Source organism: Protopterus annectens, chromosome 4.part0 (genome assembly GCF_019279795.1).
Source record: "Protopterus annectens isolate FY-2018-M chromosome 4.part0, PAN1.0, whole genome shotgun sequence".
Taxonomy (NCBI): Eukaryota; Metazoa; Chordata; order Ceratodontiformes; family Protopteridae; genus Protopterus; species Protopterus annectens.
Window position 1 is genome coordinate 1106387429 of NC_056733.1, and position 20079 is coordinate 1106407507.

The window sequence follows — 20079 nt, forward strand, 5'->3', positions numbered from 1 at the left end:
GGAAAAAGAGAACACGTACGTACTACAAAGAATTCTACAAGTTACAGTCCGATTATACACAGGCTTACATCCGCCAGTCTCAAATACTGATATCTATGCAAAAATTGATAAAAGTTATTTGTGGCTTTAATCTTCATCAGTGTGTACAAAATTTTGCTAGCTGATCAAACAACTTAATATATTTTTTACAACAAACTGCCCATCTCAATCTTAGCATGCATATACTATACTGCAACCATAACTTAGGTTAGTATCCACAAACTTGCTTCTAGTCAGTTCATACAATACCTTATTATTCAATTGTGTAGCACCCTGCAGCGAAGCACCGGTATACCGTGCACAAAATTCAAATAACCCTGGGAAAACAGGACTGAAAGAGAAAGTAAAATACAGAGTGTTAGAAATCTCAACTCAAATTCACAAAACTGCTTCTGCCAATGGGTTACAGATTCTGAAAATTTATCAGGTCATCCCCCTTTCTTTTTCAGCTTATCATTACGAAATCAGTCTAATTTTGTATCTAAGCTTGGTGGTTGTTTATATTAGGAATCACCAGGATGTGCCCTTGTAAGCACCGCCCCTCGTAATGTGCCAGCACTGCAACTATAATTTAACACCTCTTTTTTAAAAGATAAACGTTCATGAGAAGCAAGTTAGTCTCAAGGTAAGAGATTAAATACAGCCCAACATCCATCTTCAAGCACTTACAATGCTGGATGTGTGTACCCGTGTTTCACTCATATTAAGTCAGTAATGATAAACATTATGGCAACAATTTTTTTACCTTCTTAAACTTCTTCTGTTCACAGAGTTAGAATATTTAAACAATATCCTAATTACCACAGTTAAAATGACAGCCCCATAAGGACAACAGTCAAGCTGGCACTGTTCACACCTGTGCAAACTACAATGCATGTCCTAAAGTAAACAAACTCCACAAGGTCAACAAAGATGCCAAAGCTGCCTAAAATAAGGCATTACTCATTTAGTTGCATCTACAGACAGTACTCCACCATAAATTGAACAGTTTACTCAAAGATGCACTACATCTATACCTCAAACTCAGAGTAAGAAATCTGGACAAAGCCATAAATAAAAGTGGGACAGAGGCCCAAAAATAGGGACAACGTTTAAATATTGCTCTTACAAACTTAAAGTTGATAGAAACAGAAGTTATGTCTTACCGTAATGTTCCATCTGTGTTGTTGATCTTCATCCATTAATCATTGATGGGTTCGGTTCCGAGCCCTTGGAACAATCTCTGCCTTATACCAAAGCTCGCGCCAGCCAAAAACTCTCTAGCTAAGCATTTACCCACAATCCCCTTCTCCCAGATACCTCAGATCAAGTTTGCCCTAGCAAGTAAAGCAGAGGCTGCCTCTGAGCAAAAACCTTAGCCCAGGAAAAGGATCCAAAGATCTCCCAGGAGCTTCTAGGAAGTGGAAGGAGGGTGGGACGTGATGAATGGATGAAGAACATAGACGGAACGTTATGGTAAGACATAACTTCTTTATATGATGTAGTTAATCTTCATTCCATTCATCACTGATGGGACAGAGTCCCCAGCTACCTTATATCCATGGGTGGCCCCAAGGAAAAAAATTTCTGAGCACCACTGAACCAAAGGACGCCCTTCCCCTAGAGATCAAATCCAGTCTGTAATGAGGGATAAAGGTATGGGGGAAGCCCACGTGGCTGCTGCACAGATGTCGTCCAATGAAGCTCTGGAGTGGAACACCACAGAAGTTGCCATTGATCTGGTAGAGTGAGCCCTGACATTTGGCGGGACAGATTTCCTTTCTAACTTATAAATGAAGGCTATACAGTCTCAAAGCCATTTGGAGAGTGTAACTTTAGAGACAGACTTTCCCAGTTTTGGACTAGAAAAGGAAATTGGTCAGTTTTCCAGATAAAACCTCAATTGTCCGAACATCCAATAAATGTAAATACTCCCCTTGTTGGAATAAAACACAGGCAAATCAATAGTCTGATTAATGGAGAACTCAGAAATTACTTTGAGCAGAAAGGAAGGATTGGTCTGAAGTGATACTCTGTCCTTATGAAAAATCAGATAAGGAAGCTTGGCACAAAGAGCTTGGAGTTCGGAAATACGTCTAGTCAAAGTAAAAGCCACTAGAAAAAGATTTCCAGGAGAGAAACTTATGTCACATGTGCTGCTGGCTCGAAGGGAGACAGTGTCAAGGATTGCAAGATAAGGGAGACACTCTAGGGTTCAGTGGGCTGCTTAAGTGGGGGTCTCGAATGACAGATTAATTTCTCGTCTGAGCAAAACTTTTTTGAAAGGAAAGAGGAGTCCCCGAAACCATTATGAAAATTCAAAATGGCAGCTAAATGGACACGAACAGTTGAAGCTGCGGCACCCTCCTCAAAAAAATTAGATACTGGAGCACCTCAGAGATGGGAGCAGAAAGGGGATCCAATTCTCTTTGTCTAGACCAAAATTCAAATTGTTGGGTGGCTGGTCTATAAAGAGTTAGGATTGGCTATGAGGGCCTGCAGAACTGCAGCGGCAAATCCTGCTCTGGATTTAGAGTAAAGAGGTAGGTAGTAATGCTTGGTAAAGGTGTGCACTGAACTCCAAGTTGCAGCCTCCAAAATTTCCTTTGTAGGTACTCCTCTGAGAAAGGCTGTTGAAGTGGCTGTTGCCCTGGTGGAATGTGGCCTAATGTTATTTGGGACTGATTTTCCATGCTGTGTGTTGCAGTACCGAATACAGTGTCCTATCCATTTGGATATAGTCTGCTTTGAGATGGCCTTGCCCTGTGATCCTGCAGCATATGCTACAAGCAGTTGCGCAGTTTTCCTGAAAGCCTTTGTTTTGTCCAAGTAGAAGCATAGCTGCCTGTGTATGTCGAAAGAGTGCAGAAGTTTCTCCCCTTTATTCTGGGGGTTTGGATAAAAAGTTGGAAAATGGATGGTTTGGTTAAGAGCCACACTAGATACCACCTTTGGCATAAAGGTAGGGTTTGTCCTTAAAGATACCCTGTCCTGATGAAAAATTATAAAAGGTTCCACTGCCATTAATGCCTGTAGCTCTGAGACTCTTCGTGCTGAAGTTACTGCCAGGAGCAGAGCTGTTTTCCATGATAAAAATTTTAGATCGGCTGTATTGGCTGGCTCAAAGGGTGGTAGGGTCAGTTTTTCCAAAACGAAGTCGAGGTCCCAAGTTGGTGTTGGTGCTCTCCAGGGCGGTCTTATGTTTTTAGCCCCTCTGAGGTACTGCTTTAGCAAGGGATGAGAGAATAAAGGAGGATCCGCGTTGTAATGTGCTGAAATGGCAGAGGCGTGGATCTTAATTGATGTGAAAGATAGGCCTCTGTCGAGCATCTCAGTTAAATATTGTAAAATCTGAGGAATGTTTGGAACAAGAGGGTCAAGGCTTTGAGCCTGGTTCCAGGCGCAGAATCTCTTCCATTTTTCTGAGTAAGCTTTCCTGGTGCTAGGCCTCCAAAATGACATCCATAACAGCTTTAAAGAGAGGCGTTGCCTGTTTGACTAATGTATCTGCCATGCAGCCAGGTTTAGGGTTTTGAGCTGACCATGCAGGATCTGATTGTTTTGTCGAGTCAGAAGGTGTGGAATTTGAGGCAAAATCCATGGTGGGCCTTGAGCCAAGTTCCTTAAGATAGTGTACCAGTGCTGGCATGGCCAGTCTGGAGCAATCAGGATCATCTGTGTTTTTTCTTGTCTGGCTTTTAGGAGTACCTTTGAAAGGAGAGGCAGTGGCGGGAAGGCAAACATTTTGGTTTTTCCAGCTGAACAGAAGAGCATCCACTTTCCATGCTTGTTTGTGATAAGTCCTTGTGCAGAATTTTTGTAGTTGGCAATTCAGTGGGTTGGCAAAAAGATCTATGTCTGGGCATCCCCATTTTTGCGTTACCATGCTGAAGATTTGTGGATTCAATTTCCATTCGTGAAGGTCCATGATATTTCTGCTTAGATCGTCTGCCAGAGTATTTTTCTTTCCTGGCAGGAATTGTGCTTGCAGGTGAACTTAATACGTTCGAGCTGTGTTCCACAAGGTCATGGCTTGCCTGCATAGGGGATAAGAATGAGTGCCCCCTTGCTTATGTACCACATTACTGTAGTGTTGTCTGTCTTCAGTAATTATCCTGGATGTAGAAGGTCCTTGAAAGCTGTTAGGGCATTTTGAACAGTTAACATCTCTCTGACTGATGTGAAGATGCATCTGGTCTGTGGTCCACTTGCCCTGAATGCATTTTCCTCCCATGTGCGCTCCCCAGGCGTAATCCGAAGCATCTGTTAGAGTTTGCCTGGCTGTGGGTTGGGTAAAAGGCTGACCCTTGTTTAGGTGACATGCCTGTGCCCACCATCAAAACTTCTGTTGTAGGCAGGGAATCATTGGTATTACTGCTTCTAAGTCCAAACACTTTTCAGGTACCATTGTAATTTCCTCACATGCAGTCTGGCATATGGTATTAGTAGTATACAGGATGCCATGAATCCTAGGGCCTGCAGAATTTTTCTTGCAGGGAGATGGGACTTTCTTGCCAGTAACTGAAAATATTGAGTTAGTTGAATTTGTTTGTCTGGCGTGAGGTAAGCCATCTGGGCCGTTGTATTTAAGCTGGCACCCAGGAATATAATCTGTTGCGAGGGCACTAGTTTTGACTTCTTTTCGTTTACTGTGTACCCTAGAGAAATTAGCAACCTTTTTACAAATGCCAGATGCTGTAGAAGAATGTCCTTTGTCTCTGCTTGAATGAGGCAGTCATCCAGGTATGGATATATTTGAATTCCTTTTTGTCTGCAAAATGCAATTACTGGTGTCAGGCACTTTGTGAAGACCCTGGTAGATAAGCCAAAGGGCAGTGCAGAGAATTGGTAGTGCATTGTACCAGCTTTGAATCTGAGGTATCTTCTGCAATTTTGTCTGATAGAGACATGCAGGTATGCCTCTTTGCGGTCCAGAGTAACAAGCCAAGCCTTCTTGCCCACCATGGGTAGAAGCTGCTGTAATGTCAACATTTTGAATTTCGGAATATCCAGGTAAGTATTCAGAATTGAAAGGTCTAGTATGGGCCTCCAGGCTTGTCCTTTCTGGGAACCAGGAAGAGTCTTGAGTAAAATCCTTGTCCTTGTTCCTGTTGTGGTACTTTTTGAATAGCTCTCATGTCCATGAGGGCTGAAATTTGTTTTTGTGCCTCTGCCCATTGATTTTGTGGCAGGTCTGGCATTCCTTTTAGCCTTGGTAAAGTATGAAAGTGGAATCTGTAACCTTGAGGCACAATATTCAGAACCCATTTGTCTTGGTGATGGTTTGCCAGTTTTGAGAAGAAAGTGCTAGTTTTCCCCCTAAGGGGGGCTTCCAAAAGGGACGTGCTTGGCGTACGAAGGGGAAAGTCATTGTGACTGTTTCCTGTAAGGTTGAGACTTGTCCTCACCACCTTTTGGGGTTGAGGTGCCCCACTGTCGATGTCTGAGCCTTGGGGTTGAGGTCTGCCTCTTGGGCGTCTGTATCTGCCTCTCTGTGGCCTGACACTGGAAATGACCAATCCTTTGTTGGTCAATTTCTGCTAAATTGAGGTGGCTGTACCTGTAAGAAATCCTTGACTGTTTGCATAATTTTAGCTTTATCCTCCATTTTCTTTAACACCTCTTCTGCCTTAACACCAAACAAAGTATCATGCTGTAAAGGGGCATCCAATAATTTTGTCTTAACGTGATCAGGTAAACTTTGTTCTTTTAACCAAGCATGTCTTCGAATCATAGAACCTATAACTGTGGCTCTACAAGAGGCCTCTAAAGAATCAAAACCACATTGCAGAGTATGTTTTCCCACCTGTTCAACTGCATGCAATAAATCCTGCATTTCTTTACAATCAGGAGCTTCTGAGCTTACAAGCATTTTCCATTTTAACTGAGCCATTAAATATTGTTGGTACTTAAGCATCTGAAACCGGCAATTTAAAGCCCTTACTGCTAAAGTTGCAGAAGTGTAAACTTTTTTCCCCCATCTATCCAAAGCTCTGGAAACTCTGTCCGAGGGTACTGGATTTTTTGCAATGGAAGCCTTAACCCCTTTTGGACCCTGGGAAATAGTTTCTGGAAGAAGGGTTTTTGTAAAGAAACTTGTGAGAGTCAGGGACTCCAATTCCTATCTGGCTTGGCTGCAGCCAGGAGACAAACTGGATTCAGAGAACACATCATCCACAATATCTAGCACAGGCGGAATTAGTCAGGGGCCTGTGCTGAGGCAATAAGAGGAAATCCCTGAGCCTTTTCTTGGATTCTGAGAAATCCTGACTTTCCCAATGGAAATGCTCCCTCATGGTATGTAAAGTTTCCCCAAAAGAATAATCCTCAGGAGGGGAGGCTGAAGGGATAGATTCTTCAGCATCAGAGTCCTCATAGGGGGCAGAGAGTATCCCTGGTCTGAAGAGGAATCAGAGGAAATGGAAACCTGATCAGAGGAGTCATAGTCTGTATCCTGCCTAGGCCTTTTCTCAGAAGGGGGATCCCCCGATTAGAGTAATGAGGTCATTTTAAGCATCTGTTTCTTAAGCATGGAGGACTGTCCAGGAGAATGCTGTACTTGTTTCTTTGTCTTTAATGGTACCTTTGTCTTGGCTGTTTTAATGGTAAGTTGTGAAGGTCTAAAAACACCCTCAGAAGCCCCGATGCCTGCTCAGCGGCTCCAGACCCATCTGAGGGATTAGTTTCCGTAGGCCCAATACCTTGACTTTCCAGAGGCCTAGATGTCTCCACGTGGGAGTCAGAAGCGGCCTGTGGCTCTGAGGTAGTGGGTGTCAGGGGCTGCGAAAGCGCCTCACTGAGAACCGGCGAATGGCCTGGAAGATGTTTCGTCGGTTTTGGACCTCGGATGGCTGTCTTTATCCCTGTCTTTGCGTTTTTTCGGTATTGAGGTAGTCGGCTGATCCGACATCGTATAATTGAACCTTCGACCAAAGTAGTGCAAAGCAAAATCAAAACGTCTTTATAGTGCGTTTGTTAAATCTAGCACAAAACCGACTAGTGACATCGTGATCAGGGCCTAGGCATGGAATACAGTAAGAGTGGAAGTCCTTAAGAGGTATTTGCTTTCCACAAGAAATACAATTATTAACTTTTTCTGACATCGGTCTGAGGCAAGAAAAAAATTTCCCCAATGGGGTAATTAGCTTTATTGAAGACTTTGGATCTGAAATTTGACTTCGAAAATCTCAGGAGTCGGCCAACCGGTACTTGCGAACTGCTTCTGCTTCGGGCACCGTGCAGCAAGAAAGACTGAAGAAAATGGCATTGGATGCATCTTATATACCCCTGGCGCACTGACGTCAGGGAAGAAGCAACAGCAACAGACACCGGACCAAGACTTTGGAACTCAGGCCAACTGTGGACTGCCTGACGGCAGGATAACCCAAGTGTAATGACTGTAGCAGTGCAATACGAACATCCACTATGAAAATTCGAAATGGCAGCTAAATGGACACAGTTGAAGCTGCGGCACCTTCCTCAAAAAAATTAGATACTGGAGCACCGCAGAGATGGGAGCAGAAAGGGGATCCAATTCTTTGTCTAGACCAAAATTCAAATATTTTCTATTTGTCAGCATAAAGTTTTCGGTGGATGGTTTATGCAAAGCCAGAATGACATCACGTACAGGCAAGGAAGGATTACAATGCCTGGCAATCACTGGAAGTGGAGAAGCCAAGCTGTGAGCTTGAAGCTGAAAAGGTTCAGGTGGCTCAGCCCTTGAGGGCGAGATATCAGATGTGGAGTAGAATTCTAATATCCATGGACTTCAAAGGAGATGAGGCCAAAGAAATAGTTACCACACCTGTAGAGGCCAAAAAGGGGCTATGAGGATCATTTTGCTTTTCAACAGGAGGGCTTTCTTCAGAAAGTACAGTTGTGTACATTACCATAAATGTAGATGTTAGACTGTATTCACGGTTGCAGTCATCACATTTGGGTTATTCTACCAGGGGTAGCCCTCAGTCGGCCCGAATACCAGAGGCTTAGTATTTCTGCTTCGGTTGCTCTCTCTCCAGGACTGCCATCAGGTAAGTCAGTGGTATAAAATCAGGCAGTCGACGCCATTACATTGCTCCAACTGTCAGAAACCCCCAAATAGGAAGCTAGATTATGGTGGAAAAACACCACCAGTAGAAAGTAAATACCAAAAATTCCCTGTAAGGAGAGAGGAAGAGATAGAGACAAGTGGGATGGAGGGGGGGGGGAGACCAGGACTGCAACAGTGAATACACACTAACATCTACATTTATAGTACGTGTACACAACAGTACTATGTTCTTCGTGTTTCACTGTTGCAGTCATCACATTTGGGTTGATTCCCAAAGCTGAAGAAAAGGGTGAAGGCAGTCAAGACGACTGGGGGTTTGCTAGGATGCCCTGCAAGACTGCGGTAGCAAAACCTGCTCTGGATTTGGAGAAGATAGGCAGGTGGTAATGCTTGAAAGTATGAACAGAAGTCCATGTTACAGCCTCCAGGATGACCCCGGTGGGGACCCCTCTGAGAAAAGCTGCAGAGGTGGAGGTTGCTCTGGTGGAATGCGCCCTGACCCCCTTTGGGGGCGGTTTCTCATGCTGTTTGTAGCACAAATGGATGCAGTGTGCTACCCATTTGGGGATTGTTTGGATATGGCCTTGCCCTCTGCTCCTGCTGCGAAGCTAATTAGCAATTGGTCAGTTTTTCTAAAAGATTTAGTCCTATCCAGATAGAATCTGAGGTGTCTGTGAAAATCTAGTGTGTGCAGAATCCTTTCCCCTTTGTCTTGTGGGTTAGGGAAAAAGGTGGGTAAATGAATGGATTGTTTGAGAGCCACACTGGACACCACTTTAGGCATGAAGGATGGGTTAGTCTTGAGCGAGACCCCGTCAGCATGGAAAATGACGAAGGGCATTACAGCCATGAGTGCTTGTAGCTCTGAAACTCTTCTAGCTGAAGTGATTGCCAGAAGCAAGGCCGTTTTCCAAGAGAGGAATTTTAACCCAGCTGAAGCTGCAGGTTCAAAGGGGGGGGGGTGAGCTTTTCCAACACAAAGTTAAGGCCCCAAGCTGGGGTAGGAGCTCTTCTGGGTGGCCTTAAGTTGTTAGCCCCTCTTAGGAAATGTTTGAGAGGGTGTGAAGAGAGATGGCTCTGTGCTGTAATGAAGAGAGATAGAGACATGAATTGTATTAGAAGAGAAGGATAGACACCTGTGCAGTAGGTCTGCTAGGGAGGGCTGTGCTGTTTCGGCTCCCTTAGCCTGTATCCAGGTGCAAAACCTTTTCCACTTGTCAGCATAGGATTTTCTAGTGCGGGGGCATCTGGCCTCAAGTACAACATCTAGGACTTGTTTGCTAAGGGTGGCAGCTTGAGGAGAGGTCAGGGAATAAACCAGGCTGCCAGATTAAGGGTCTGCAATTGGGGATGCATGAATTCTTCATTCTTCTGCGTCAGGAGTGTTGGGGATCTGAGATAGGTGCCATGGTGGCAGGGGTGACAGGCTGCACAACAGTGGGTACCAGTGCGGGCATGGCCAGTCTGGGGCAATCAGGATTGCCCTTGGTTTTTCCTCCCTTACTTTGAGCAGTATCCTTGAAATGAGTGGTAGAGGGGGGAAAAGCATAGACAGAGAGGTTTACCCACTGGAAGGATAGAGCATCCACTTTCCAGGCCTTGCTTTGAGGTTACCTGGTGCAGAATGTGCTGAGCTGATGATTGGAGTGGGAGGCAGAGAGATCCACCTTCCAGGTGCCCCATTTCTGGATTACAAGGGTGAAGGTTCTGTGGTCTAGCTGCCACTCGCGTGGGACTAGCAGGTTTCTGCTTAGGTTGTCTGCCAGAGAGTTTAGGGAGCCTAGCAGGAATTGCGCTAGCAGGTGTAGTTACACGGCTGAGGCCGTGTGCCAAAGGGTCATGGCGAGCCTGCAAAGAGGATAAGAGTCCCTCCCTGCTTGTTGATATACCACATCACTGTCGTGTGATTTGATCAGTAAAGGCCCCGGGGAGAGCAGGGGACTGAAAGGTGTCAGGGCGTGCTGAACAGCTAGCATTTCATTTTGGTTGATGTACAAATGTATTTGATTTGGGCTCCAATGGCCTTGAATGCACTGGCCTTCCAGGTGTGTACCCCAGGCATAGTCTGATGAGTCTGTGGTGAGGGTCTGGGCGGCAAGGGGTTGTGAGAAGGCAAGTCCCTTGTTGTGGTTGCATGCAGCTGCTGCCCACCAAAGAAAATCTTTCCTTGGACAAGGCATCATTGGAATGAGTTTCCAGGTCTTGAGAGTGTTGACAACAAAGGCTTTTTAGGTACCATTGTAGTTTCCTCATATGCAGTCTGGCATATGGAACGAGTAGAATGCAGGAGACCATGATCCCTAGTGCTTGCAGGATTTTCCTTGCGGATAACTGGGCTCTGGTGGCTAGTTGAGAAAAGCAGTCCGTCAGGTAGGCTTGTTTTTCTGGAGTAAGGAATCCCATCTCGGATGCTGTGCCCAGGCTTGCTCCCAGGAATACATTTTTTGTGTGGGTACTAGTTTTGATTTGTTTTCATTGATAGTATACCCCAGGGAGGTCAGCAAGTCCTTTATAAAGGTGTGGTGCTGTAACAGCTTTTCCTGTCTGCCTGAATCGGGCAGTAGTCTAAGTAGGGGTAAATTTGAATATTTCTTTGTCTGCAAAATGCAACGGCTGGAGCCAGACATTTTGTGAAAACTCTGGGAGCAGTGGATAAGCCAAAGGGAAGTGCAGAGAACTGGAAGTGCATACATCTTGCCCCGAAACGTAGACATTTCCTGCAAGATTCCCTGATTGGGATGTATAGGTAGGCCTCTAAGGTCTACGGTGGCTAACCAAGCATCCTTGGAAAGCATAGGAAGAAGCTGCTGGAGAGTGAACATTTTGAATTTTGGTACAAGACAGAGAATTGGGCACCAGGTGCCCTCTTTTCTGGGTACCAGGAAGAGTCTGGAATAAAAACCTTGGCCTATCTGGTCTGCAGGTATATGTTGTATTGCATTCATGGAGAGCAGGAAAAGGACTTGCTTTTTGGCCTCTGCCCACTGGTTTGGTGGAAGATCCTGGAACCCTTTTGGGGTTGGCAGAGTGTGAAAATAAAATTTGTACCCCTGGGACACTATGTTGAGGACCCATCGGTCGTTGGTAATACAGGCCCAATTGTTTGCATGGAAGGAGAGTTTTCCTCCTAGTAGCACAAACAGGTGGGCAGAGGTAAGGGGTAGAGGTGTAAAGTCATTGTGAGTTCTTACCATAAGGGGGTGGCTTAGCACTCCAGTTTTGAAGAGGAGGAACTCCATTGCCTAGATCTCTGCATTCCCTGAGGCTGTTGTCTTGGGTTCTGCCTCCCCTGGGTCTGGGCTGAGCTGGCCTGGAGGGGTCTGGAAAGGACCAGTGCTTGGAGGGGCAATGCCTACAGGACCTCAAAGGCTGGACTTGTTAAAAAAAAAAAAAAAAAAAGTGTCTGCATAGATTTAGCTTTTTCTTCCATCTTTAAAACCTCTTCTGCATTGGTGCCAAACAAATTGTCTTTGTTCAATGGTGCTTTCAATAATTTTGATTTGACATGGTCTGGCAAGGTCTATTCCTTAAGCCAAGCATGCCTTCTAAGGACAGAATCAGTGACTGCTGCCCTGCAAGATGCTTCTAGGGCATCGAAGCCACATTGCAAGATGTTGCTTATTAACTTGGCTTGCAGAATGCATAAGCTCTTGTAATTATTTTCTGCACAAGCAGGAAAGGAAGAGATACGTTTTGTTTGAGGAGTTCCATGGTATGCTGCTGATATTTCAGCATGTGGAACTGACAATTTGGTGCTCTAATAGCAAGAGTAACAGAGGTGTATACTTTTTTACCCAATTTGTCTAAAGCCCAGAAATCCCTGACTGAGGGGGTGGGATTCTTAGCTGAGTTTGCTCTAATTCCTTAAGTTCTTTGAGATGCCCTCTGGGTCAGCAGTAGGAGTTTTGAAAAGGAATTTGAGAGAGTCAGGGACACTCTAGTATCTGCCAGGTTTCCCTGGAGCAGGAGAAAGGGCGTCAGGAGTCAAACTAGATTCCATAGAAACATCAACATCCAGGACAGGAGGAATGGCCAAAGGTCTGTGCTGTGGTAAATCTAAGAATTCCCCGAGTCTCTTTTTTGACTGAGGGTAGTCCTGACATTCCCATTAGAAATGCTCCCTTAAAGTATGAAGGGTTTCACCAAATGAAAAATCCTCGGGTGCAGAGGCAGAAGGAATGGATTAGTCTGCATCAGAATCCTCATAAGCAGAGAGGGGTTTGCATGTCTTCATATTCAGAAGCACTAGAGTCATTGGACTTCTGTTCAGATAAAACTACTGGGGAGAAGTCTTTCTTTTGGAAGGGGTAGCCTGGCTTCCCCTAATGACCATAATAAGGTCTTCTGCCATTTTAAGCATTTGATATTGAGGCAAGGAAGCAGGTGCCAGAGTTTGGGTCGTCGCTTTTTTTGGGTGTAGTTCGTACCCTGGGCCTTAGAACTGAAGACGCTAAAGAAGTCAGTTTGTGTCGAGTATCGGTAGTGTTAAGTACTTTCTTAGAAGCCAATGCCTGCTCAGCAGCTCCAGACCCATCCAAGGTAGAGACATCCACAGGATCCTTAAGTCGAAGAATGTCGCAGCATACCGGACTCCGAAAGGGTCTCGGTAACTGCCTGCGAATCCAAATTAGTGGGCATCAGGGGCTCAAAAGCACCTCACTGAGGAACCGGTGAACTGACTAGCTTAACGGAAATGTGATCGGCAGTTTAGGACCTGTGCAGTCTGTCTTTAGCCTTGCATTTTTTTGGTAGATCGGTAGTCGGATGGTTTACAAAAGCCATATCGGAATTAGAAGACTGAAAGCGAAAATATCTAGCTACAATAAGGGCCTGATGCCATATACTTCTGGCATTGAACAAAGCACAAAAGCGACAGCACAGGACATTGTGGTCTGGGCCTAAACAGGTGACGCAGTAAGAATGGAAGTCTGTGTGGTATTTGCTTTCCACAGGCAACACAATTGTTAACTTTTTCTGACATCAGTTAGAGCAAGAAAAAAGGATCCCCAACTGGGTACTTCGCTTTAGAAGACCAACTTCAATTTGGGAACGAAAACTCAGGTAGTGGCTGACCGGCACTCGTGCGAGCTGCTTCTTGGCAAGAAAGACAAGTTAATGGCATTGGCTGCCTGATTTTATACCACTGACTACCTGACGTCAGCCCTAGAGCGACAGCAACAGACGCAGAAATACTAAGCCTCTGGTACTCGGGCCGACTGAGGGCTACCTCTGGCAAGATAACCCAAATGTGATGACTGCAACAGTGAAACACGAAGAACATCTAGAGAAATAAAATGGTCCCTTGGGCTAATCATGAAAAAGTGCTCTGCCTGCCGGGGGGGGGGGGGGGGGTTAGGGTGAAGTAATTGCTGCACTTGTGGTTGGAGAGGGAGGCGAATAGGTCATACCACGGCTGGCCCCAACAGCTGAAGATCTTCACCACCAAGTTGGGGATGAGGGACCAGTCGCGAGGCAGGAGAATGCACCTGCTCAACTCGTCTGCGATCAGGTTGGAAACTCCCGGGATATGCATTGCTATCAGAAAGTGGATGGAAGCTATCGCCCATTGCTACTCTCTCATGGCTTCTCAACATAGGGGATAGGACTTTGTTCCCCCGTTTGTTGATGTACCAAACTGACATGCTGAAGATCTTCGCCACTAAGTTGGGATTGAGGGACGACTCGTGAGGCAGGAGAATGCACCTGCTCAACTCGTCCGCGATCAGGCTGGAAATTCCTGGGATATGCGTTGCTATCAGAAAACGGTTGGAAACTATCGCTCATTGCCACACTCTGCTTCTCGACATAGGGGATAGGACTTTGCCCCCCCCCCATTTGCTGATGTACCAAACTACTGACATGTTATTCGATTGGATAGCAACTGCTCCCTAAGGAAGGATGGTCTGAAATGCTTGCAATGCTAAAATCACTGCCCAAAACTCCAGAACATTATGTGCAGATTGGCTTCTAGATTGGACCATGTGCCTTGGACAGTCATTCCCTGATAATGGCCCTCCACCCTATCAGAGACGCATCCATGGTCACAGTGGCAGTGGGCGGAAGGGAATGAAAGGGCTGGCTCCAAAGTGCTGTATCTGGCTTCATCCACCAAGATAGATCCAGTTTGCGCCCATCTGTAATACAATTCTGGTAAGAAAACGGTTGATGATTCGGGTATCACTGAGTCAACAGAAGCCACTGTAGGAGTCTCATGTGATATCTTGCTAGAGGGACTATAGATATAGATGCTGCCATCGACCCTAGTAACTGTAGAACCTGTCGAGCAGGGATCAATCAGTGGCAAAGTATCACTCGGAGCCGTCTCCTTAGTCTTTGAAGCCTGTGATCCAGGAAAGAAATCAAGCAACAGCAGGTACTGAATGTTACCTCTATAAACTCCTGAGTCTGGGTCGGAGTTAGAATGAACTTTTCCGAGTTTATGGATATTCCCAAGCAATGTACCAGAGAGAGGGTGTAATGCAAGGCTGTTACCAATAGATGCTTGGTGGGGGCGGTGTGGAGCCAGTCGTCTAGATGTGGAAACACCCAGAATCCTTGCAGTCTCAAGTGAACCGTCTCTGCTGCCATGCATTTGGTGAACACTCTGGGGGCCGTAGAGTTAAAAGGGCAGAGCACGGAATTGGTAATGATTGGCTCCTAGCCAGAAGCTAAGGAACCTTCTGGAGAGTTTGTCCATTTTGATGTGGTAATACAGATGTGGTAATACACATCTAAAAGGTCTATCGAGCTCATCCAATCTCCTTCCTCCAGAAACTGGAGAAAGGACTGAACCGTGATCATCCAGAATTTTTTCTGGCTGACTAACTTGTTTAACAGCTGAGGTCCAAAACTGGCCTCCAGTCCCCTCTCTTTTTTGGCACCAAAAAGAACCTTGAATAAAATCCAGATCCCATCTGATCTAGTGGGACTTTCTGGATGACTTTTTTGGGTGGGACGTCCAGGATTCGCTTTGGAGGTTTTGGGTAGGAGTCAAAGAGGATTAGATGTCCTCTGGTTATCATCTTCTGCACCCAAGAGTCAGTGGTAATAGATAGCAAGGCAGTGGGGTGTAGAGAAAAGCATCCCCTGATTGCTTCCAGAGGAAAGCAATCGGGCTGCTCTTCAGGAGCACTGATGGGGCTGTCCAGAGAAGGAATCACTGCAACCCTGATTACGCGGACCCCCTCTGCCTCTGTAGGGGCATCTTCCAGAAGAGTTGCCCCCCCCCTCTGCCTCAGGGGGTGAACTCGCCACGTGTGCAACGAAAAGAACCCCTCCCCCCAGTCTTTTTGTGCCACAATTTCCCACTTCTCTGGTTCCTGGAAAAAGGACACTGAGGAGTGGAGAAACTTGCACCAACCGCAGACAGGGTCTTGCCGTCCTGCTCACACCTGTGTCCTTCACTTTGGGGCCAAACGGGGAAGACGCTGCCACTGGAGAGTCCGGGAAGACGCTGCCACTGGAGAGTCCGGGAAGACGCTGCCACTGGAGAGTCCGGGAAGACGCTGCCACTGGAGAGTCCGGAAGGCGCTGCCACTGGAGAGTCCGGGAAGACGCTGCCACTGGAGAGTCCGGGAAGACGCTGCCACTGGAGAGTCCGGAAGACGCTGCCACTGGAGAGTCCGGGAAGACGCTGCCACTGGAGAGTCCGGGAAGACGCTGCCACTGGAGAGTCCGGGAAGACGCTGCCACTGGAGAGTCCGGGAAGACGCTGCCACTGGAGAGTCCGGGAAGACGCTGCCACTGGAGAGTCCGGGAAGACGCTGCCACTGGAGAGTCCGGGAAGACGCTGCCACTGGAGAGTCCGGGAAGACGCTGCCACTGGAGAGTCCGGGAAGACGCTGCCACTGGAGAGTCCGGGAAGACGCTGCCACTGGAGAGTCCGGGAAGACGCTGCCACTGGAGAGTCCGGGAAGACGCTGCCACTGGAGAGTCCGGGAAGACGCTGCCACTGGAGAGTCCGGGAAGACGCTGCCACTGGAGAGTCCGGGAAGACGCTGCCACTGGAGAGTCCGGGAAGACGCTGCCACTGGAGAGTCCGGGAAGACTTAAAAGGATCCATGAAGGCACACAGGCGCATCCAGGCGTGACGTCCAACTACGCCTGAACCCACAGCTCTAGCCGCCCCTTCGGTTGTGTGTGAAATCAACCTCATGGACGAGTTAGAAACAGATTCCAGGGTTGACAGCTGCAAGGTTACCTTGTCATTATCCTAGACAGACACCTTTCTTGACAGAGTACCAGAGAGTTCGGAGAGGAGATCTCTCTGGAGTCTGGTGAAATGTGCCAGATAATTAAAAAAACTAATAGCAAAGGTCGATGAAGCAAAAACTCGCTTTCCCAGTCTGTACACTGCTCAGAACTTCCTGTTAAGTGGATGAACAGTATGCCTCTCCTCAGCAAGCTCTTTCTTGGTGGCTGCCACCACCACCATAGCATCTACCCGTAAACGCTTGGACCAATGAGGAAAGTTCATGAGGGGAGAGAGGATCTTGCCTGGTCTCTTGGGGATTGCTTCAGCTGTGTCAGGGTTCTTCCAAGCGCACTGCAACACAAGTTGAATCAACCCATCTACAGGCGGGGTCACCCAGGAGGTAGATGGTCGAGCATGGAAAGCCTGCAGGAAAACTGATTCCTCTAAAGGGTTTTTGGACTTCCAATCACCCCTCTGTTTCAAGACCTCCAGGATGTCTCCTAAGGAGACATCAGGGGGTGACTGTAGGGACCCTTCTCCATCGTAATCCGTATCCTCGTTAAGGGACTCCTCAGGGGAGTCCACGTGCTTCCTCCTGCACGATTTATTCCTAGGAACCTCCTCAGCAGGAGTTTCTGAAGAGGACCTGGAAGAAGGGGCACCCTGCAATAGGGTCTCCTGCGGCTCCTGTGCTCGATCTGGGTCAGTGGCCTGTGACAGCTGCAGCACAGGGGGAGGACATGGGGGTTCTGACGCCAAAGGCTTGCTCACGTAGGCAAGAGTCCTCTCCATCACCTGGAAAGCAGGGCTGCCCAAAGAGGGATGGGAGCCCAGAACAGAGAAGGACAACCTCGGAACTGGGGTCACACGCCACTCTGTTAAGCCCACTCCCAGAGGTGGAGTCTCAAGCTGGATAGGTACAGACAGGGTTCTCAAGAGCCATGGACGGCACCACAGAAAAAGCCGGTGCCGAACTCAGATCAGAGGAAACCGCAACCCAATCCCAGGCCAGAGGAAGACCCAGTTCCAACAAAACCGAAGGCCCAAGGGTCGACTCCAGGGCCAAAGTGAGATCCACTATCGGCACCAAAGCAGAGGGTGCCGAGAGAGGCGCCGGTGCTGCGGGCTTCGGAACCTGAAAGGAGGACAAAGGAGGAGAGTTGGATGGAGTCCGTGAAGCAGAAAACCCAAGTCCAAGAAGGGAATGGGATTTAGAATCAGAAGGAATCGCCCTGGCCATCAGCAGCTGGTCCACAAAGTGCGCCACATTGAGTTCAGACACACTCCTGGTGGATCTAGTGGATATCCTAGAGGAGGGCTCTGGACGCTCCAAGAAGGGACTAAGTCTGTCCCAAGAAGGGGTCCACAGACTGGGAGTATCGGGTCCAAGCTAGTGTGTCTAAAGGCACCACCATCTCCATTTTTGAGACTAAAGGAGTAGCAGTGCTGGATTGAGTTAGAGCCATGGAAGAGCTTGGAAGAGCTTGGATTCGTAATCGGTGTAGAGGTCAAGAATTTTGTCATCTGTCACAATCGATGCCATGTCATCTGTGCAGAGAGTCAGCATAGATGCTAGAGAAACAGACGGTACTGTAGACAAAGACTTCTCCTCCAGTGCAGAAAGTTTTAGCATCTTCAATTTTGGTGGTCTTTCCTTCTCACCAGAAGGTGAGGATGGATCAGAGTGGAGCCTCTTTCTTTAAAAGGGATGAACCCTCCGATGCAGAGAGCACCTCTGAGAAGGGCAATTTGAGAAGGCCCTTCAAAATCAATTTGTTCTTGCGTTCATTCAAGGTACAAGAACTAAACCCTGCAAAGAAGGAACAAGGAGGTTGTACCGAGAGGTGAGGCACACCCAAACAATGAACAGTCATCATGGAGATTATTAGGCATTTTCCTACATTTCAGACATTGCTTGAACCCCGAAGTGCCCTTTTGTCAGACATGTTAACACCAATAAATTCAATAAAAAACATGACAAGAAACACCAACCAAGAACACTATAGTAGAAAGAGAAAAAAAACAACAATGGTAAGGAGAAATACCACAGTGGGTAGGAAGAAAGAGTACCAACGATGGTACAAAGACTACCAGCAGGTAACTGACAGGAAAAATGGGAATTAGAACTTAGCAATAAACAGATAGAGGTAACACACTATGTAGAAACAAACAAATTAAACTCTCTAGGTATATATATATATATATATATATATATATATATATATATATATATATATATATACACACACATACACACACATACATATATATATACACAATAGATATATATATATATATATACACACACACGTATATATATATATATATATATATATACACACACACATATATATATATATATATATATATATATATATATATGTATTATATATATATATATATATATATATATATATATATATATATATATATATATATATATATATATATATACATATATACACACACACACATACATATATATATATATATATATATATATATATATATATATATATATATATATATATATATATACACACACACATAGATACATATATACACACATACATATATATATACACACATACATATATACACATATATATATATATATATATATATATATATACACACACACATACATATATATATATATATATATATATATATATATATATATATATACACATACATACATATACACATATATATATGGATTCACTTCATAACATTGAAACATCAAAATACTGAAACTCAAAACAGTGAAACCAAAATACTGAAAGCTCAAAATACTGAAAACACATATTATGCGTAAACTCAACTTAAACATAAATCATAACAATTTCTACCAATATATATATGGGGGCTGCGCTGCCACACCCCCTGCTAATTAAATATATCAACTCCAAGATTGCACATAGTGTAGTTATGTGCAATCTTGGATTAGATATATATATATATATATATATAATTGCAGGGGTGTGGGCGCAGCCCCCCATAGTGCAGGGGCTGCCTGCATATATTTGGCAGAAATATGATTTATGTTGTTTAAGCTGAGTTTACGCATAATATGTGATTTCAGTATTTTGAGTTTCAGTATTTTGAGCATTCAGTATTTTGAGCTTTCAGTATTTTGGTCTTCAGTATTATGAAGTTTTGTCATTTTCAGTATTTTGAAGTTTCAGTGTTATGAAGTACACACACATTAAAAACACAAAAATATACCTCCAAACAAAAGCAAATAAACCAAAAAGGCTTTTAAGCATAATAAAAGAAGAGGTATAGCAAAAGAAAAACAGGTGGCTGGAGGGAGGGTAACCAGGACTGCAACAGTGAATACACTAACATCTACATTTATGGTAAGTGTACACAACTGTACTATGTTCGTGTTTCACTGTTGCAGTCATTACATTTGGGTAGATTCCCAAAGCTAAGGTTGAGAGGATAGATTTATACAGCATTAGGACCAGATCCTGCAAAACAGCAGTGGCAAAGCCAGCTTTGGATTTAGAAAAAAAAATGGTAAATGATAATGCTTGGTGAAAGTATGTACTGAATTCCAGGAAGCAGCTTCTAGAATATCCCTGGTAGGAACACCTCTGAGAAAGGCTGCTGAAGTAGATGCAGCCCTGGTGGAATGAGATCTGATCCCCTGGGGGATAGGTTTTCCATGGTGCTTTTAACAGAAATGAATACAATGGGCTTATCCATTTAGAAATGGTTTGCTTTGAAATAGCCCTCCCCTCTGCCCCTGCAGCAAATGCTACCAGCAGTTCAGATTTTCTTCGAGACTTATTCCTGTCCAAGTAGAATC

At 45.4% G+C, this 20079-nt stretch overlaps 1 protein-coding gene across 1 annotated transcript in view; it reads right to left on the minus strand.

The window, feature by feature from the left end:
* HDAC3 (histone deacetylase 3) overlaps positions 1-20079 on the minus strand; it is a 1027013-nt gene that overhangs the window by 690998 nt on the left and 315936 nt on the right. Inside the window, exon 4 of the mRNA XM_044069080.1 lies at positions 289-370. Coding sequence (XP_043925015.1) covers positions 289-370 — 82 coding nt within the window. The remainder of the gene's footprint in view (positions 1-288; positions 371-20079) is intronic.